General features: G+C 43.2%; 1 protein-coding gene across 2 annotated transcripts in view; it reads left to right on the top strand.

Annotated features, from left to right (window-relative positions):
• The window catches only part of TXNDC5 (thioredoxin domain containing 5), a 47,225-nt gene that overhangs the window by 5,783 nt on the left and 19,233 nt on the right, over positions 1-22,209 (top strand). Inside the window, exons 1-2 of one of the 2 annotated variants that reach the window (XM_062617865.1) lie at positions 15,320-15,616; positions 20,265-20,414. In XM_062617865.1, the coding sequence (XP_062473849.1) occupies positions 15,384-15,616; positions 20,265-20,414 (383 nt within the window). In that variant the 5' untranslated portion in view covers positions 15,320-15,383. Of the gene's footprint in view, positions 1-15,319; positions 15,617-20,264; positions 20,415-22,209 lie in introns of those variants that run through there. The other variant, XM_062617866.1, reaches the window with a different exon arrangement.

Genomic DNA, 22,209 nt, shown 5'->3' with positions numbered 1-22,209 from the left:
GACACCTCTTGAAGCAGTTTTCGTTAATTAACAACATACAAAAACTTATTAAAGACTAAAAATAATTGCAAGACAGGTTTTGGGGTGGGTTTTTGTTGTGGTTTTTATTTTTTTCTTTTTTAGTTTTTCGTTGTGTTGATCAGTGACTGGAAAAGCGATGTCTTAAAGTACTTGGTGTATCAGGGAGGTGCCTCGTACAAATAGCAGACAGGCAATATTGTACAATATTACCATGTGAAATCAATAGTTTACAACGTAAGACCAGGTCCATTTGCATCAGTGGGACTCAAGGCATGTCAGTATGAGAAATGCAGCATGTAAATACTCCCCTCTTTCTTTGCAGTGTCTCATTTTGGACAGCCACTGACAATGCAAGCAGATAAAGATGGAAATGACCCAAAGCCTTTGATTTTTTTGAGTGCCTTCCAACTTTACAGAAGTTTGAATAAGCATCTCAAATTTATGACTTGGGTTCCAATCTGTAGTAACTGTAGTCCAACAGTAGTAATTGCTACATTAAAGTACCTGAAATAATAAGTCTCCTTTAACTGTCAGATGTTGAGCAGGTGAAGGCTTGAAAGAGTGATTCACCGTAATAAAGCCAATGATGTGTGTTGACTTTTGGAGCTGTATCAAGGAGCAAGACTTCTTCTGGTACCAGAACTTTATCAGCAAACAGAAGTCCCAAGCCAGATGCCACTGCGACAACAGATGCTAGTGGTAATAACAGATATTACAATGCTTATTTTTCAGCATGATTTCTCAAATTTTGTAAATCCATGTTTTGATCTTTCCCTGCACAGTAGGGATGTCCAAGTAGAGTTGTGTGACAGCAGCTGTAACTTCACTGTAGTTTGAATGAATATGTTACAAGGAACAGGAAGCAATAAAGTTAGAGGAAGAATAAAGCAAAAGTTAATCATATGCTAGAACTTGTTCCTATAGTTGCTATCCAGAGTGCTCAGGAGAACATATTTACTGTTTAAGGTACCTTTTTTCCAAATTAATTTGAAAGTATTCAAAAATTAATCTTCGCATCACTCACATGGATTGAGTATAAATTTATTTTCAGTAGGGCAAAAGTGCAGACTTGTCACTGTACTCATCAGGAAGGTTTTGAGTCTATTGTGTCTCTCCAAACCCGGTAGCACTGAAGGCTTCAGTTTGGATACTTCAGCTGATGATGACTGAGGTAGTGCTGAGAGTGCTGGAGGCTCAAGTCTGTTACATGCTTACAATGAAAGATCCACCTTAAAAGTAGGATCTTCCATTAAAAAATAGCTTCCATTTGTAAACAAGCCGTATGTACACAGCCTTATCTAGAGAACCTTATATTGCCTCTACTTTGAGATAACAGGGGAAGAAACTGCAGCCAGGATCACATCTTGGTGGATGAAACAAGCGCCCTTGTCACAGGTGCTGCCCGCTCAAGGAAGATTTTCTGTGCACTGAACAGGATCCAGATCCTGCAAGCATGTGGAAAGGGTGGCTTGTGCTTTCCCTGAGGTACAGCCAAAAATGTCTTTCCATTCCTCCAGCACTTACACCAACCTGCTGATATTATGGCAGCCTTCATTCGGATCCATCTCATTCACAAATGGAGGGAAAAGGTGGTTTCATTGATAGTTTTATGCCCTTTCATTTTAATGTGGTTAACTCAGAGTCTGAGATTCCTTTTTTGCTGAAAGCTTCTGCAGGTCCTGGAAACAGGTATATATTTACAAGTAAAGAAAGATTGTCACATGAGTCTTTAAGTAGAAATATTCCTTGACATATAAGCCTGGATGATAAATGTTTATCACTTCTTAGTAGTTTTCCCCACAATACTTTGAAGCGTGGGTACTCAGTAGCACAGGAGGTAGGAGACTCAGTTCTGTTCTTTGCTTGCGTTATTTCAGTTTTACACTAGAAATGGAATAAAATATATGCAGACTGGATTATTACATCTGAACTAAGTGTTACACTGACTAAATATTGAGTGAACAAGTCCTGCATCTTAACCTTGGGTTTCCTCTCTCTGCTGCTCCTATCATCCAAAACATGCTTAGCCCTTGCCTGTTACTATCCTAATGTTTCTGGAAGGCAGTGTAAAACTCTGAGATACTGTTTTGAAATGGAGTTAGTCTTCCCAAATAATCTTTTATTTCTGGAAGATAACACTGTAAATTGGATAAAAAGTATATCCACTTTTCAGGGCATCTTGCCGGTGTGAGAGAAAAGGTGCTTTCCTTTTTTTCCTAGACGGCGAGACGCATGTCTGGTTTGCAGTGCTTCACGTGCCCTGTACCAGCAGGAATGACCTGTAAATGCCTATATTGAATTACTTATTTAGCAATAATATCTGCTTGCCATCACAGACTCCGCATAGTGCTTTGTACACATGAAAAACAACTAGTTACAGCTCAGTTTCTGTGATGGCAGGGGCTCAGAGCTCTTTAGTGTAGAAGAAAGTTAGAGCCTGAGCCAATTGCTGGCTTTGAGCACATGAAATCATGGGTCAGTATAAACAACACAAGTTCATAAGCAATATGTGAGGATAAATACATTTTTAATATCATAAAACCAGAGTGAGATTCTCCCCCTTCCCATCGTCCTTCAAAAAGTAAGATAAGTAGGAGAATATGTGGAATAAATGCACTTTATTTACCTGGCAGTTTTGTAGAGAATGAAGCTTCGGAGAGGTGTTTGCTGGTGCCTGTCTTTACGAGGAATCTTATGACCCACAATAGTGCTTGAGAAACAGTACTTCCTGGTGAAGGGTTTTCAGTTAAGACTGGGATTTTGGTGGGTTATGCCACTGGCTGAATGTTCCCAGGCTATCTTTGGTACCTCCCTGCTTCATGATCAAATTACATGTTCTTCTGCATGAGGTGGAGAAAGAAAATAGATTTAACTGCTCAAAGGTTTGATGTTCTAAGCCATCCATGGCTGCCACTGCCTACTTACAAGATTTTTAATTTTCTACAAGCAGAGCTTTAACAAATTGTGTTTGAGCTCACATCAAAGAATAATATTTCATTTAATACTTTCTAGTAGTGGGCATACATATGGTCTACATATCTTGGCAAAATGGCAATCAAGGAAGGGTTTAGTTTTTATCTCATAGACTGAAACTTCACAGAAGAACTAGCATGTTTAGTTTTGTTAAACTGTTTGAGGTACCTGAGCTTTCCATTGAGAACATCAGCACAGAAAACTAATTTCTCCCTGGCTGAATGCCTAAAGCTACAGTCACTGATTTGGTGGTATTTACGCAAGGATTAGATCAGAAATACAGGTACTTAATACTTTTCTAGCACACTAAATGCACCAAAACCACACTCATGTTTCATGAGATAAGATTAAATTCTGTCTACAAAAAGAGCAAATTTTCTCATTGAGAATGATGATTCCAAAACCTCTGATGGCTAAAGCAGCTTAGAGCAAACTGAAATGGCAAGGGCACAGTTACTGCTCCTAAAACACAAGTCTCTGCTTGAGAACCATTTGGACACATAAGGAGAATGACAGAAAAGCTGATGAAACTGCATCGGCTACATGCATCCAAAACAAACTCCAAAGATCCTACCACAGCCCCTCTTCCTATCTACCTCAGTGGTAAAGCGTTTGTTGAAAGCAGTCCTTAACATGCATGATGTTTTGAAGTCTTTTTCTACCAAGCAGGAGTTAAACAGATCACTCAGGTTAAGCTAGAAAAAGCTAATTTGGCTAACTCATTGTCTAGTCAAGTCAGCCACTGTTAGCTGCAGTCCTATCCTCTTTTGTCTCCCCATTACACCCATTTCCGTAACGTTCCTAGATGACTTTCTGTGTTCAGAGGAATGATGGCATGCTTCTCTGCTAGCTTTGGCCTCCTTGATGACTTCATCTTTTTTGAAGATTTGTCTTTTTGGGGATGTTTTGTGACATTATTATTTCCCATTTCCTCTCTCTTTTCCTGCTGCCTTTGACCACGAATGCTCTCCCTTCCCTCTCCTGGGTTTCTAGGGAAATGTCCCACCATGTTTGGTCTCTGGCCTTCTCATTAAATGCTTCCTGAGCACTTTGTGAAGCTCTTGCCTCCTGAACACCTTTCTTTACTGTCTATGTTATGGCATGATCCCTTGTTTTAAAGTGTGTGACTTTATATCTGACTTTGATAAAATGTCCAGCTTAACAAGGAATTAGCATCTTCTAAAACATTTGTCACTCTGGTGACCCTTGCCTTATAATGATCAGTAAAAAGTTCTAAGTGTTGACAGTCCTTTCTGAGAGGCCCTATAAGGGCAGACTGGCTGTTCCCCAGCAAGTAACATTTTGCCATGCGGAGCATGGTGTGCCCTGCAGTCACTGATTCATGCAGCAGACTGAGGTAGAGTATCCCAACAAAGGTGTGGTGGCTTAACCCCAGCCAGCAACTCTCTGCCCCCTGCCCTTACCCCAGTGAGATGAAGAGGGGATTTGGGAAAAGGCAAAACTCATGGGTTGAGATAAGAGCAGTTTAATAATTGACATAAACAACAACAACAAAAAGAGAGAGAGGATTCAAACTCAATAAACACAGGTGATGCATGAGGTAATTGCTCACCACCTGCTAACAAATGCCCATCCAGTCCCCAGGCAGCAATCAGCCCCTCCCAGACGGCCCCCCTGGTTTATATACCGAGCATGATGTGCTGTGGTATGGAATATCTCTTTGGCTTGTTCAGGTCGGCTGTCCTGGCTGTGCTCCCTCCTGGCTTCTTGTTCCCCTCCTCACTGGCAGAGCATGAGTGACTGAAAAGTCCTTGAGTTCGAGTGCTACTTAACAGCAACTAAAACATCGGTGTGTTATCAACACTGTTCTCAGACTAAAGCCAGAACACAGCACTGCACCAGCTACTGGGAAGGAAATTAACTCTATCCCAGCTGAAACTAGGACACAAGGTAATTTACAGCTGTTCTCATGCTCTTAAGTTACGTTCGTGAACGCTTGCCCTCCAGTTGATTGACAGATTAAGAACACACAATTCCCGACCAGGCACCATCTCTCCTGCAGTATATCCTAGGTCCTGCAGCAGGCACACATAGGTTGCTGTAGCTTCTTTTAGATTTCTTCTTCCTTTGTCTATATGGATAGACACCTGGCTCCCCCAAACAACATGCATGTCTTTATGCTCTTTCCAACTCAGATATTTCTTCTCCACACAAATTCTTGTGCTGTACTGCAGACCATGCCTGTTTTCCTTTCTTCTTGTTTTACCCTGCTGCTCCCATCTTATGTATTTTACAAACTACGTTCCTTAACTGTCTCCAAACTTTCTTCCTACCAGTGCTGTGCTGTTCCTCTCGTGGTGTGTAGTAACAGCCTGTCTGTAGACCTCTTCCTTTTGTGAACCCAAGGGAGCCATGACCAGTAGGTTATTTTTCTATGTGTCTTCGATGGGTTTGTCATATATGTGAAATAGAAAGGGGGGTGACAGCCTGATTTAGAAAGAAATACAGTGAGTATTTAATATGTTTTTAAAATATTTCTTTCATTTATCATGTGATATCTGGAGAGCTAATTTTACAATCTGTAGGATAGACTGTAATTTCTTAATTCATACGCTTCCATAGCCAAAGAAAGGAAATACTGAGAAGTATGGGTATGAAGGTGTAAGACAAAGCAGTAAGATAAAGAGCTAAAAATAAAGAAAGAAGCTGTTGGCTTGGTGAGAGCTAGAAAGAAAAAAGTCCTTGTACCAGAAATGCAAAACTGTAGATTTTAGCAACAGAAAAGGCAAGTTTTCAAGGGATTGAAGTGCACATAAGGAAGATATCTGTGTTTAAATCCTAATCAGCTAACTCGCATTTAGAAGTTTGGCTATTTGCTTTATTCTTGAATCGCTGTGAATTCCTCTTTGCTTCTGTTAAACTATAAATCCTGCATTTGACATCAGCTGTTACAGGGTAAAGAAGTTCATTAGTGCTGCAAAACATCCAAATTAGATTAAGTGACATACTGAAAGTATAAAACAAACATTAAGTAATGGCAGTCCTGTCAGTTAGAATTAAAGTCCTCCATAGTTTCGGGTCTTCTTTTCTAAAGAGAGGTGGTGTTGCAGTTCAGAAGAGAAAAAACAAGTTAAAAAAATTGCTCTTATTAGGAATTGCAGCTGGCTTTGAAAGAGCAACATCAGAGTCCAACTTTTCTTTGGGTGGATATAGGAATATGCTGGTTGTGAGCCACCAGAAGGGTACAGGACAGACCAGGGAAAAAATGCTGATTAAAAAATAATTAAAACCGGTTTTCTTGCTATACAGCATGTGGAGCTGGCCAGAAATGATGAGTGAGTAACTCTGTCCATACAAATGCTTTTCGGTTTCTTTTTTCTTAATCCACATTCACCTTTTGGATATCTCAGGACATTTTAAAATCCTACTTATGCTTGCAGTCTCTGTTTCTTGAGCTTAGATTGGTTTTATTTGAGGTATGTGGAGAAATCACAGGGCTCTCTAATGTGTCAAATATCACAATGGACCATCATTCATAGTGGCAGATAAAAGCAGCTGCAGGTTACTTAAGAGGGTGTGTGCAGTGTAATGGAAGAGAATTCAGCCATGGAAAAAAATAGCCTCCAGTATTCCATCATTCAGAGAAGCACATTAAAACAGCTGCAGAATTAATAGACAGGAAATTCTTTCTTTATGATCCATGAAATCTTCAATCTATATTATCCTATTCTTCCTAACAACTTCTAATTGCAGAACTTAATTTCCCTGTTTATTAATTTTGCACCATAGTGGCTTACAATTGAGAGTAAATTGCCTGAAAGCAAAATTCTGTTTCATTTGACTGAACTGTAATAATCAGTAGCATTTCCAGCAATTACATATTCCCTTCCTGCAGCCAGTGGGGAAAGCAACTATTGAAACTGGAGTTTGTGGCCACAGTGGTCACAGTCCCACAGAGACGGTGGTCAGCCAACACAATGAGCATAGGTTTCCTCCAGACAGAAGAGTGCTCGCTTGCCTTGGGATTGCTCTTTCCCTACTGCTAGGCATTACTGCCATTTTCTAGGCTGTCAAACTGGTAACATTTTGTGGGTGGCAAAATGATGTCATTTTATTCAGCAGCTTGTAGTAATTTCCACTCCTAACCTTTCATGAGAGGTACAAATTACCAAAGAAAAAGGGCTATAAGCTTACAGATGGCAGTATCGCTTTTCCATTGAGATCACAATATCCTTCTTTCTAGCTGAATGACAATTGTGCTGTCACTAAAATTACATAATGCTATGTCCCCCGAGGGGTTATAGTTTGGGATTCAAAGGACAGCTGTCAAAATACAAGTTGCTGTATTCTGAGCTTTAAAAGTCTCTTGGGGGTCATACATATGAGTTCGTCCTTGGTTTTTTTTTGGTGGATTATAGGTAGAGTTAACAGTGGAATGTAATCGAGAAAACTACATTTACATGGCAAGTTAGGTGTTACGCCTGAGATACAAATGACTAAAATAGCCAATATGTGTTGTAAATCATGGGGACAAAAATCAGGGGTAACACAAATGGCAGCACTATACTGACTCAGTGGAGTTTGGTAGCCTATGGTAAAACTGCCCTTTCTCTATATTTTGTATACTATCACACAATACAATGTGTAGTAAAAGCTGCTCTGATTTTCCAGGTTTTGTCTGATGTCTCAAAGTCAGCTGTGCTCTAGCAGCTGCCACTGCTGCACACTTGTTCCAAGTGCCTGCCAATGGCTATGAACAAGAATTAAATCAAAGAATCTCAGTGCAGTCTTTGAATGTGATTGGAGGAAAACTCTTGGAGTTTTAGAAGATTTCCCCAGACTAGGAAAAAAAAAAAGGGGGGGGTGGGGGGAAATGTTTGGAAAAAAGGATCTTGCTTTGGGTAAGTGTTGTGGTTTAACCCCAGTGGGCAGCTGAGCCCCACACAGCTTCTTGCTCACTTTCCCCCACTGGGACGGGGGAGCAAATCAGAAGGGTAAAAAAGGTAAAACTCCTGTGTTGAGATAAAAACAGTTTAACTGGTAAAGCAAAACAGGTGTGCACAAGCAAAGCAGAATAAGGAATTTATGGACTACTTGCCACCAGCAGGAAGATGCACAGCCATCCCGAGGAAAGCTGGGTTCTATTATACATAACATTGATATGGGAAGACAAATGCTGTAACTCTGAATGCCTCCTCTTCCCTTTCTTTCTCCAGCTTTTACTGACAATTGTGACACCATATGGAGTATCATATCCCCCTGGTCAGTTGGGTTCAGCTGTCCCAGCTATGTCCTAACATCTTGTGCATCCCCCATATGCTCGCTTGGTAGGGCAGCATGAAAAGCAGAAAAGGCCTTGATGCTGTGTAAACACTGCTCAGCAATAACTAAAATATCCCCATGTTATCAACACTGTTTTGGTCACAAATCCAAAACACAGCACAATAAGAACTATTATTATAAAATGATTAGGGTTGGAAGAGACCTTAAAGCTCATCCAGTTCCAACTCGCTTGCCACAGGCAGGGACACCTTCCACTAGACCAGGTTGCTCAAAGCCCCATCCAACCTGGCCTTGAAAACTTCCAGGGATGGAGCAGCCACAGCTTGTTGGGGCAATTGTCTTCCTGTGCCTCACCACTATCATAGATTCTTTTCCTAATATACAATCTAAAATTATGCTCTTTCAGTTTAAAGCCATTTCCTCTCTTCCTATCCCTACATGTCCTTGTAAAAGGTCCCTCTCCAGATTTCTTTTAGCCCCCCTTTCCTTTTAGATACTAGAAGGCTGCTCTAAGGTCTCCCCAGAGCCTTCTCCAGGATGAACCACCCCAACTCAGCCTGTCTCCATAGGACAGATGCTCCAGCCCTCGGATCATCTTCATGGCCTTCCTCTGGACTTGCCTCTTCTCATTTTGGGGGCCTCAGAGCTGTACACAGTACTGCAGGTGAGGTCTCCCAAGAGCAGAGTACAGGGGCAGGATCACAATCGATTGACCTGCTGGTCACACTACTTTTGATGCAGCCCAGCATACAGTTGTCTTTCTGGGCTGCAAGCCCACACTGCTGGGTCATGTTGAGCTACTCATCAACCAGCACCCCCAAATCCTTCTCCTCAGGGCTGCTCTCAATCCATTCTCCACCCAGCCTGTGTTTGTGCTTGGGATTGCCCTGACCCAGGTGCAGGAACTTGCACTTGGCCTTGCTGAACTTCCTGAGGTTTGTGTTGGCCCACCTCACAAGTGTGTCAAGGTCTCTCTGGATGGCATCCCTTCCCTCCAGTGTGTTGACCTCACCACACAGCTCAGTGTCATCAGCAGGCTTGCTGAGGGCGCACTCAATCCCACTGTCCATGTCACCGACAAAAATGTTGAGCAGCACCAGTCCCAGTACTGACCCCTGAGGGATGCCACTCATCACTGGTCTGCATTTGGACATCAAGCTGTTGACCACATCTCTTTGGGTGTTACCATCCAGCCTATGGTGGGTAGCCTTCATGATCCCAGCCCCTGCTTTTGCCTTCTTGGGTGACTTAGGTGGTGTGGCTGGAGCATTTGCCAGTGAAGACTCAGGCAAATAAGTCATTGAGCGTCATGGTTTTCTCCATATCCCAAGCAACCAGGTGTCCCATTTTCTTCTGGAAAGGGACCACATTTTCCTTAGTCTTCCTTTTATCACCACCATACCTATAGAATCTTTTCTTATTGCTCTTGAAATCCCTTGCCAGGTTTCATTCCCTGAGGGCTTTAGCTTTCCTAACCTGATCCATGGCTGTGAGGACAATTGCTCTGTATCCCCTCCAGGGTACCCATCCTTGCTTCCACCCTCTGTAGGCTTTCTCTTTGGGTTGGAGTTTGTCCAGAAGCATCTTGTTCATCCATGGAGGCATCCTGATGTTTTTACCTGACTTCCTTTTTGATGGAAGGAATGACCCGAGTTTGGAGGAGGTGATTCTTAAATATTAACCAACCTTTTTGGGCCCCCCTTCCCCTCAGTGCTTTGTCCCAGGGCACTTTAACAAGCAGATCCCTGAGGAGACCAAAGTCTACTCTCCTGAAGTCCAGGTAACAAGTTTGTTGCGCACTCTCCTTGCTATCCTAAGGACCTTGAACACCAGCATTTCATGGTCACTGTAGCCAAGGCTGTCCTTGAATTTCACTTTCCACACGAGCCCTTTCTTGTTGGTGAGAATAAGGTCCTCCAGCATAACTCCTCTGTCATTTAGAGAAGGAAGTTATCATCAGTGCATTCTGGGAACCTCCTGGATTGCTTATGCTTTGCCACTTTGTCTCCAACAGATACTAGGGTGGTTGAAGTTCCCAATGAGGACTGGGACTTGTGAAAGTGAGGCTGCTTCTATCTGTCTATAGAGGGCCTTATCCACTCTGTCTTCCTGGTCAGATTGCCTGTAGCAAACCCCCCGTATTATATCACCTGTACATGTCCTTCCTTTAATCCTGACTCATAGTCTTCTCATCTATCCCCAGCTGGAGCTCCACGGACTCCAGCTAGTCATTAACATAGAGGGCAACATCCCCTCCTCATCTTCCCTTCCTGCCCTTCCTACAGAGCCTGTATGAAGAAAATTGAACTCCATCTCAGACAAAACCAGTACAATAGGTCAATTATATAGTCAAGTTTCTACTTGAAGGAATGGAACAGAACAGAGCAATTTTTATGGAACCGTAGCAACTCCTGAAACATTATTTTTATTCCATTTAAAACCAAGCATTGCAAAGAAGTGTGTACACACCGCTTTCACAAGATGGAAAAGATTTAATTAAGACATTTCTAAATGACAAAAGTCAGGAAAGCTCAACACGACCGACACAGGTCTTAAAATCGTAAACCTAGGGGCTCAGCTTTTCCTGCTCAAAGACCTCATTAGCGGGGCTGGATAATGTGATAGGTATTCCCTCCTTGAGGGTCTTGGGAAATTTCTTGTTTTCTCTCACTGTTTCCAGCTATTAGCATCCTCTGCTGACACAATTTCAGCTGCTGTTTCAAAATACGTATCAGAAACAGGAAGCTCTTAGGAAAACAAGACTGGCTCTAGCGAAGTCCCTGAGATGGGGAAAATACAAGTGAGGAAAGGGAAGCTGAGAAAAACAGAGCAACAAAGCTGCTTCTGAGGGGTCATTTTCCCCACCTGCATGTAGTCCTGTATTACTTGAGTAGTACAGAAGAGAAAAAAGTGTGGCACAGAGGTGTGTGTGGATCAGGCTTTGGTTTGCAGAGCACCTATTTCTGGACTCTATCAAGCAAGGCAATCACCTGCTGTAGGTTGCTTTGATTGCCAGTAAGCAAGTCACATTTTAAGAACCCCAAACTGAATGCATACATAACATCATCTTCTCTCTTCAGGGCCATAGAAGGGAAGTAGTTGTCTGTGACTTGAATGGAAAGGGAAACATCTGCAAAGCAGTCAACCTCTTAGATAAGATGCAAATCCTGTTTTAGGGATGCATTAACGTCAGGGATAAGGCAACTAAGACGTGCAGGCGTTAAAATGCATCTGCTGCTCAGCTGTGTGTGAATGGATGAGAGGATGATTGATTGTTTTTATTTGCCAGTCTGGTTTGTGCAGAAGATTTGTGGGATGGTACTTGTGAATGAATGGGAGCTGTTAGCTTGTTTAGTCTAGCAGAACAAAAGCCAAGAAAGGATGCCACTGCTACCTCTAAATACTGTGAAAGAGGAAAAGAGTATTTAATCTAAATGATAAGGCTGGCACAGGAACACCCTGGTATGAATAAGCCATAAATAAATACAGGCTGATTATGAAAAAAGTTCATAATCCCGGGCAAGGAGCTAACTTTTAGAGTGTTGTAGGCCTAAAAACACCATCACTTGTAGTGCTAGGGCAGTTTGCAAATAGGATTGTATGATGCTATTATTAGAACAAGGACTAAACTCCATGACCTCTGAGGTCCTACACTCCCTTGGTTCTACAAAACATTTACATGAGGCCTACGCAATACACAGCCCCCCTGAGCACATGCTGCAAACTAAGGACTTTCTTTGCCCAAGCGTATGTGGGTAAACAACTTGTTTGTACAGTTTCATTTCTGCAGGCCAAAGCATGCACCAGGAACGAGCCGGTGCCTCTTAGCCATGGGAGCTGATTGACTGGGCAGTGGAAGCTAAGAGGCAGTGGGCTGGGTTTGACATATCAGGCTTATTCCTCTGCAAACATTTTGACGTTAATTGTCCTTACAGAACTGGGGCAAAGAGCATGAAGGACTTTGGGAAACGGTGTACATATACAGGGGCTGTAGGACTTCTCAGGAGTCATAATCAGTACTGGCTGTTGACATCCAAGGATAAATTCATCTTGCTGATAAACAATGCAGGTTCATTCCTGTGTATTGGCAATATTCTCTTGATTAGGTGGTTAGTTTAGATCAGTTATTACAAACATCAACTCCCACCTGTAGCTTGACAGGTTTTGATGCTTTTCTCCCCAGATGTATGCTGTCACCTACAACGAGCTCCTGTGAACTGTCCATCTGCGAGGAGCAATTGCAGTAAGTGTTGTAAGTGCAGTAAGAACAGTTGGTTCTGGTGACTCTTCACCCATGGGACCATTCCTGCCTGCTCAGGTGCTCCACGGTGGTGGTCTGGTCCTTAGCCTGGGACAGCACTTGAGGAGTTCAGCTCCTGGATGTCAGTCACTTGCAGCTGGGTGGAAACTCCTGCTGTCAAGCAGGGACTGATTATCCCTGCAAAGCACCTGGGGCACAGGAGGCAGAGGCTGGATGACTGGAGAAGCAGGAGGCTGGGTGATGTTGGCATGCTGCACCGAGGGATAGTATGAGTGCAGAAGTAAGAGGATTACTAGGTGGAAGATGATAGTAAGAGGAATATGGATGTTGGAAGTCTTTTGTGTTTCACCCTTATCTGATGTGCCTTCTCTTTTTATAATGTGATATCAATGTGGCTTAGATTGTGTGAAACATTTGTGGGTGTTTATCAAAGTATACTTTGAGAGACAGCAGTTGCCACCAGGCTACCTGCAAAGCTGCTTCAACTGTTTTTCTCCCTATCCTTGCTGTATTCCCAAATTAGTTAATAGAAATAGGAGGATGAGAGCTAGAACAAAAGTTCGTAAGATCCAAAGACAGAGAGAAAAGGGAGCTGGATCGAGGTGGTGGACAGTAACAGAATTTTAATCAAGATCCAAATCAGCAAGCAGGAAACACTAATTCACATAAGCAATATTAATCTCATTAGCATTTTATGGAAAGAAGTATTCTCAGAGAAAGATTTATTCTTATTAGCAGTTCTGCCCTAGCGGTACTTCTTGCTAACTTACAAAAGCTAAACTGTAATCTTTGCCTATTCATCTCAGGAATGTTGAACCATTATACTCATATTTCTGCTGAAAGTAATGTCATTTTTATGTGGTCTGTATCTTAGATGGAAACTTTAAATTCAGACATTTATTAAAATTACTTAAAATAGCTTTTAATTAATCTATTTTTAATTAAGAGGATCATTAATTTAATTAAAAGTCTAATTTTAAATGTGGTAGATATACAGAGAAAAAAAGGAAGACCAAAAATATCCTTGTACGGAAAAGAAACCAGCTTGCTTAACTGGTGAGGTGCTTTCTGTGGTTAGACAGCCCACCTGGTTGTATCAGGACACTGTTCTTCAAGGTCTGAGAATTAGTCATTCTTACCCTCTCTGATAACTGCCTTTTTGTTTAAGGGGGTTTGTTGGTATTTTTTCATATGCTGAAGGGGGGAAATAATCTGCACTTTTTTTTTCTTAATTCTTTTTGAATTCATGATTAGTCAATCACTTACTCTGAAGCACAGAAATAAACCTTGTTTAAAGAAAAGGCTGCTGCTTTGTACTTAAGGTTACTGATTCGTACTTAAATTCTAATTCTGGTGACTAGCTACTCTTCTGGACAACCTATGTTTGACCTTTTTCTTGTTTGGCAATAAACATAGTTTGAGTCTTTTGTAACTCTTTCATGTACACATGGGATTGTTAGGAGCCTAGTTTTGAGGTAGATAGTTTTTGAAAGTAGAAGATATCTCTAATTTTAATTCTTTACTTTTTTAAGTGATTCTTGTTGGGTCTAGTTATGGCCTTTGGAAAGATGATGTAGCATCAAAGTGAGCTGAGCAACCAGACCCAGCCTTGGCTCTAACTGGAAACTGGCCCAGGCAAGGAAATGGTTGTTGCATGATGTGTACACAGGCAGCACAGAAAGCTCCTTCCTACCTGGTGCTTCCCGTGGAAGAGGTGATGTTAGAGGGGATAGTTCAGGGAAGAGAGGATGCGGGGAAGAGAGAAGTCTGGAAGATATAGTATGAAGTGAACTCCACCTATCTGAAAGCATTAGTGCTTTTGACTGCAAGCAACAGCCGGGCAGAGAGAGGAATGGTGTCAGGCTGCATCTATCTTGCTGGGCACAAGCCCTGGTGTTATACCAGCACAGATGTCTGCAGAAGTACAAAGGCCAGCCTCGTATGCTCGTGTCTGTGTGTATGCAGATTTATTTAGTCACCTGACATTTTCATCAAAATGCATTTTCTTGTTAAACCAGGTGATTTTTAACCGGTTCACTACCCCAAGCTCAAGGACTTGCAGTTAAAATCTAGACTGAAATTAACCGAAGTTGGAGCAATTATAGAAAAGCAACCCCCTCTCCTATGTTATATCAGCTTCCAGCTATCTCATACTATTGTAGAATTACAGAATGGTTTGGGTTGGACGGGACCTTAAAGATCATCTAGTTCCAACCCCCATGCCATGGGCAGGGGCACCTTCCGCTAGACCATGTTGCTCAAAGCCCCATCTTTAAGTATTATTTGCTGCTTTTATTAGTATTATTTACTGATTATTGCTGTACTGCTGCAACTCAAGCAACCCCCAGTTGCGCGAGCACCCATTCCCTTGGTAGCAGGCAGGAGAGCCAAGGGTCGGAGTCTTTATCCAGGTTGGGCACGGCTCGGGGAGGGAGGACCTGGGCAGCAGGGCTTTCTCCCAGAGGCACAGCACCCTTATTAACTCTGCCTGCCTCTTCACTGGTTTACTTAAAGGCTTCATCACGGTATGTCTCTCTGTGTGTATATTAAAATATAAATCTATGTTGTTGTTTTTAAAATGCAAATATAGATTTGTATATTAGCATAATTACAATTAATATAAACCACCAAATGATATGGTATATAAAAATAACATCAAACATAAATACATACGTAATATATTTAAAACATTGTTTTATTTTATTTTCTCATTTTTTATCCCCAGAAGGGATGGCTCCGGACAGCGTGCGCAGGGGGATGTGTGCAGGGGGGTACCCGAGGGGGGCCGGCCGGTAGCGGGAGGCGGGAGCCGTAGGGCGGGCGGGGCGAGGAGAGGCGGCAGGAGCAAGCCGGGGCTTTGGCCGATCGCTGTCTCGGCGCTGCGATGGCTCTGCTCCGCTCCGGCCCGGCCTGGTGGCGTCTCCTCTCCTTGGCCATGCTCGGCCCCGTGTTCTGCTGCCGGCTGGGGCGGGCTGAGCCGGAGCCGGGCCCGGAGCCGGACCCGGTCCCGGCGGCGGAGGTGGCCCCGGACCCGCACGGGCGGCACCTCTACAGCGCGGAGATGCTGCGGCACGGCGCCGCCGCCGCCCCCCACTTCGTCATGTTCTTCGCCCCGTGGTGGGTATCCGGAGCGGCGGAGCTGGGCCCGGCCCGGCCCGGCCCGGCGCGCCGCACTCCTGCCCGCCTCTTCCCCTATTGACGTGGCGGCGGGAGGCGGCCGGGCCGGCGGCGGGGGAGGCCTCGGGGTCGCGCCGCTCCGAGTTCCAACAGCCGGGGCCGGGCGGGCGCCTTCCCCCTGGGAGCGGCGGGAGGGCACGCGTTTAATGGCAGCCGGGAGCTGCTGAGCGTCGGGCCGGGGAGGGAGAGCTGAAGCCTCGTGTGTGCCTAGCCCGGGCCTCCGTGGCCGTGCTGGCGCTGTCGGAGGCTTCAGCCGGGCCGGTCAGCGGTGGCCCCCTCTTTGCTGAGGGCCCTTGGCAGCGGAATGCATCGAAGGCACCCGAAGCGGCCCCGTGAGCACCCGTGGGTGCCTCCCGCTTGGGGCCTGCGGTGAAGCTGCTCGGCCGGGCTGTGAGGGGGCAGGCTGGGACAGCCCCGGTTCTCATGGGCTGGAGCTGGCCCCGGTCTCAGCTTCACGTTGTTCCTCAAAGAGCCCGAGAATCCGCGGCCTCTGTGTGTGGCAGCGGTTGCGATTTGGTGACCGTCATTTACCGTGTGTTCTCAAGTCTCACAAGTGCTTCGGTTGCAACAAGTTGTCTTCTCTTTCAATCACTGAATTTAAAGATAAATGTGCAGTGAGAGCACTGTAATGATAGTGCTGTGTTCCCAAGGCTGCAGGTACCCATAGCACAGCTGAGGAGTTCTCAGATTGGCAAGAGACCAAGTGGGCCTATGGCCAGAACTGGTACATTTGACACACGAATAGTTGCGTGGGAGAGCAGGGTTTTGTTGGATGTTACACTCTCACGGGGCAGTACTTCTCATCCCTGAGCCTTTCTAGTGGTTGTTGATAGTCTTCTATTTTCTTCATCTCTTCCCCTACACTTTTTATCTGAGATCCAGTGTAGGTTACTGGGAGTTGTGTTGTTAGGATTGATTGGGTTTGTTTTTCTCCAGATTTTCTTGAATTTAGTTAAGGGAACAATGTGCAAAAGTAATGTTCTGATCCTAAGTTAACCATTGGTGCACAGTGCCATTTAGGTGTGAGTCATGACGCTCTTTGAAATCGATAGCAGAGAAGGATTTCCTTTCAAAACTGAGGAACTCCTACTTTGTTATTAATGTCAAGTTGTTTATGCAGTATGAAAACGTTAAGCAAAAGCTTGAAAGAGCAGATGCCTGCTTTTGTTCTCTGAAGATCACAGAAGCGGAGGATGTCTGACTTGCTGGTGAAGGACCTGTGCCTGGGACTGCTGTAAGGCCTAAGAAATGCCTGTGCAGAGCAGGAGTGCTTCTGCTCTGTTCTGTTTTCAGGTGATAATATCTGTGCCTGGCTGAGGTTTGACTGATTATTTCACAGACATCTCTAAAACCAGATGGGCTTTGTCTCGGCACACTGTGGGAGATCCTGTGCCAAAAGGGCTGTTGCAGAGTCCAGTGTATGCTGCACATCCCCAGTGTGCATCAAAGAGTACACTGGCCTTGTAAACCTCGACCATGCTGTGCCCTTGTGAGGGCTGAGGATCTCTGCTCAGCTCAAGAGTGAGGGAGCTGCATTGTTTCCCAGGCTTTTTGTGGCTTCTCTGGATGTTCTTCTTACCTGTAGCAAGTGTCCTCCAGATATCTGGGTCTTCAGGGCCTTCAGTATCGACTTCTGACTTCTGACAGACAGCAACAGGGCCAGGTTTCAGGTCCAGGGGGAACAGAAAGACAAAGGGAACATCTGAGTGCTTGAGAGAGGTGCTTATACTCACACCAGTAGTTTTATCATCAGTGGGATCAGGTGGCAACCTGACAGCCCCGGAGGCTATATTAGAGCCTCTTGCCCTATTCCTAGGTGATATTAATGTGCTAATCTCCCAATGCTTCTCAGAGAGGCATGGGTTTTGGCACTGCTGCCTTTAGTTACAAGGGAGAAGCCTGCCAAACAATCCAACATTAAGCTAGGATTTCCTATCAGATTGCTATGGATGCTGCTAATGTTGCGTTGTCAATGTTGGATTGGAGCCGACACAGCTCTTCCAGATTCTTGACACAAATGTTGCTGAGGGCCTCACTCCCAAACAGCAGCGGTACACATTTGTGTCCTACATTTGCTTAAAATATTGCGGGCTAGTCCAAAGATAAGAGCATTCCAAGTCATTTGCCATCGGATGTCTAAGGTCTTTAGTTGTCAAACTGTACCCCTTGGTAGCTACACTTGGCAAGGGACAGAACTATGAGCAGATTACTCTCTTAGTGACACTAGATATTGTTAAGATGTTGGCCATGCCAGCTGCATGTCTACAGAGGAATGAGGTTCCCATGGTTCCTTACCTGGAAGGAACCTCAAATGAGTAGTTTCATTGTGTTATTGTGACCATTACATATCTTTTCAACATGCGTGGTTTCTTGGTAAACCTCTGGAAGTCCACTTAGCTGAATTGGACTTGATCACCAGAGGTTGTTGCTGTTGAATTGTAACTCTGTTGGTTGGGTTTTACTTTAGCTGGGTTCTTCTGTCTGGAGCAAGACTGGTCCTGTGCTCTTTGTACCATTATGTCTGTTTATCCCAGGGTCTACCAACATTTTTAACTGGATAAGCATTTGTTCTGTATTTTACTGTGGAGCTGCCCTTGCTAGCTGCAGAGCTCAAGCTCTTCTGAGGGCTTCCAGAAATGTCTGTATTCCTCACTGACTGCAGAGAGCTTATCAGTTACCGCAGGTTGACATATATGGTCCCTATGCACCTTTACATCCTATTTTGGCAGGAAGTCCACCATCCAGTTTTGCAGATGAGAAGTGCTGGTACTGTGGGTGGAGCACTGACCTGGCAACATGAGGTACAGCAGGCTGGTACTCTATAGATACTACCACAGCAAAATAATCTCCATGCATGAACACTTGTGGCACGTGGCTGCTCAGATTTAAATTGGGCAACCTATCTGCAAACTCTTACAAATCAGGTTCTTACACCCGTATTTCCTGATGTTAGTGGCATACAAGAAGTAGAGTTTTGGATTCGGTTGGTTTTGTTTTTCAGAAGGATGAGCCTTTCCTACAGCCTTGTTAGTCTCTTTTGGATCTTCAGTTACATTTGTAAACAGAGATTATGAATAGCTTGCACCTTCCTAGGCCATGTAAGGGAGGGAACAGCAGGACTTCTCATTGATGTCCAGTTCTCCATCATTGCTGCTCTGGCTGCTCCTCCAACCCCACTGACTTAATGTATGAATTGCTTGAGATTGCCTTACCTAGTTTTCCATGTTCTGTTTTTTAAGAGCAGTCAGTATTAACTTGGATTTTAAAATCCCCATGACTGCTAGGCAAAGGGACCATGGAATCCAAAATGCTTTTAAGTCAAGCTCCACGGAAGAGTTGACCATGGAGGGACTTCAGTTTGATGTTAAATATTTAAGGAATATTTAATTTTAGTAATAACACATGGTGTCCCTTCACCATGATGAGATCATGGTGATCAGAATAAGATCATATGGGAAGTCTGAATTCCCCATATAGTGGGGGTCCCCCAGATGCTGCACCTGACTTACAGGACCTTATTAAGGTCAGAAGACATTCTTTATCTTAAAGTAAATCTGTATTTTTGGGGGGATTGGGGTTTGGTTTGGTTTGTTTTTTTTCCTAATGCTATCAGGATACCTGGGAAGGTGTGAACCCATGCAGCTTTTCTACGAGTGGATTCAAATCCAGTTGTGTAAGTGAAAATGTTTTAAATGGGAGCGACTTTCTCCAAAGTCCTAATAGTGTTTTGGTTGTTACTTACAAAGCAGACTGCTTAAGTCATGCAAAGGGTGATAAGAGCTTTCATACTGTCAGGTTGAAAATGTTTTCTGTTAATCCAATTATGTATTTTTAGATGTCTTACAGGGTTGGCAAAAGCATCCATTAAAGAGAAATGAAAATCTATTCCTTAAAAAGTTTTCATCTAGTTACAGGAATAAGGTATTACTATAATGAGTTGAAAGACTAAGAAAACTGTGAGAATAATGATGATTTTCTGCTTCTGGGAGCCAGCTGTTATAGCAGCTGTATGAGGACACTTTTCTGTGTATATGCAGATGTAAATACTTGGTGGTATGCTGCTGAGGCAAAGCATGGTATAGGAGGATTTTGAGAAATTCTGTCCAAATATCAGCCCTGATATGTTTTGTGGCTTGTGAGTTACAATTCCTGTGACTCGCACAAGCATGAGTGGCCTTACAATAAGGCTAGAAACTATTATCATCTTACCTGCCACTAAAATATGCAGTGTATTGAAATGTTAGAGTGGAAAGAAAGCTAGACAGCCTAGCAGGATTTTTCTAGAAAGCTGGAAGACTGAGTGCTTTTCTTAATACCCTCACTACATTCATGGGGGTGTTCAGTAGGCTTTGTAATGTAAAAAGATAGTAGCAAGAAGCTGTCATTTCTTGATTTTTGCATGTGTTTGCAGTGCCCCACAATTCTTGATAGTCTTGACTGTTGCTTAGTGTAACAGTGCTTGAGTATGGAAGATTTCTAATTTAACTGTTTTTAAATGCATCAAAATCTCTAACCATTATGCATATGACTTTTCCACAGATTCATTCCCCTCTAAGCAACTGTTAAGCTCTTGTTCCTTCTGTCGCAGGTGTGGACATTGTCAGCGCCTCCAGCCAACTTGGAATGATTTGGGAGATAAATACAACAACATGGAAAACCCGCAGGTCTATGTTGTTAAAGTGGATTGTACTACAGATACTCCACTGTGCTCTGAATTTGGCGTCCGAGGATACCCTACGTAAGTATAAAAGGATGTCTACTCCTGTTTCTCTTTTAGTTTTAAATGATACTCTGCCAATTTGTTGAAGCTAACTTCTAAGCTGTGTTTTCTAGTGTGTTTCATACGTTCATTTTAAGCCGTTTTACCATGTTGCCAAGACTCGTGATACATACTACTCTTACTCTTTTAAAGAAGCTGTTTTATGTCTTGGAAGATGGCTGTGTTTAAACAAAGTCCAGAACTGTCTGTTTCTTTTCTCCAAGAGTACCTCTTTCTCAAGCAGCAGTGCATTACACAGCTGTGATATGCATGATAGAGCTGATCTCTGGTAATGGTACTTTTCAAAATAACTTGTCACAAGTTTGTTAGTATACTGCACCATTCATAATTCATGTATAGATGATCTTTTAAATTTTTGAGTGAAGTTAATCCTCATAAAATGATTAAGACTGTTATCTACCATAGCAGTGGTGATGCTGTACAGACCTTTTCTAGGTAATTTTGCATGTATTGATCTAGGAGAAATTCACTTGGAATTTGAGGTTGTTAAACTTATCCTGTTATAAAGGATATATGGCTTACTACCTCAACTTTGGTAGGCAGAACATGATCTAGAATATCTATGAGAGGTCAGCTTGTATAGTACTTCTGGGTTAAACACATGTGCTCCCTTTTTAGCTGCCACAGAGGAGTAGAGGGATTTTTTTCACTTGCATCTTTTTTAAAGCTTCTTGCAAAAATGGATGGGATTGTTTCAGCCACTTCAGTAATTACTCATCTCAGTGGGAATAGGTGGAGAATGTAGTCATCTGTAGCCCTCCTGCAGCCTGTATTTTTGGTTTCCCACCCTTTACTCATTTTGTGTAGCGTTACTCCTGACCTCGGTAACAGCCTGAACTTAACACATGCTCCTGGCTGCACCCACTTTGACACAGATGAGTGCTACTGAGTAGAAGTTGGGAGTTATAAATAGCTAAGTCCTTGTTGAAACAGGAATTGCCATAAGGGCAGTTTGTGTCTTAGTTCCACTAGTGAAACTAAGAAACAATGACTATAGAACTCTGTTCTAATATCCCCAAAACTGAGTATTTGTGTCTGCATATTTGAATAGATTATGTTGTGGTGCTATCCCTTGTAAAGCAGATTGGCAGATACTTTAAATAAAAAGAAGTATGGACATATTGCTTCCCCCCACCACCCTCTAAGGTCATTGGATATTTAGGAATAGTTAGCACTCACTTTTGTCTGCTTGAAAAGTGTAAATGATAAGGCAGTCATTTGCTAGTTATAGAACTACAGAGATGAAAGGGAATTCATGATATCAGTTCTCTTCCTGTCTGAGTCAGTTTTGAACTAGCCTGTTTTTAAAAACCTCCAGCAAAGGAAATTTCACAGTTTCCTTGGGCACAGAGGGGTTGTCGCAAGTCCAGGATGTGCTGGTCCCTGCACTGCTTTTCCAGACACCCGTCAAAGGAAAGGCTGCATCCCCTTTCCATCCCCCAGAGAGTAAAACTGGCTGAGCAGATCCCTTTGCTTGTTAGTACAGTTGTCTCAGGATTATTTGGTGCTACAAAATATTCTCTCAACTGAACTAGAGAAGCTTACTCTCATTTGAAGAAAATAAAGGTGTAGATGGCTCTTTAAGCTGATTAGCTTCTTTTTTTTTTTTTCTTGTTACTTTTCAAAAGTATTGCCATGAGGTGCATTTTAGATGTTCTGCTTCATTTTTGCTGTTTCCTTCTTATTATGAACTTGCTTCCTGCCCACCCCCCCCCCCAAAAAAAAAAAAAAAAAAACACCTTACTTTCTATCA

This window comes from Pezoporus occidentalis, unplaced genomic scaffold (assembly GCF_034315485.1).
Source record: "Pezoporus occidentalis ecotype Australia unplaced genomic scaffold, CSIRO_AGI_Poc_V1 ctg2, whole genome shotgun sequence".
Taxonomy (NCBI): Eukaryota; Metazoa; Chordata; class Aves; order Psittaciformes; family Psittacidae; genus Pezoporus; species Pezoporus occidentalis.
The sequence above is the reverse complement of the archived record's forward strand: the minus strand, read 5'-3'. Positions and strand labels throughout refer to the sequence as shown.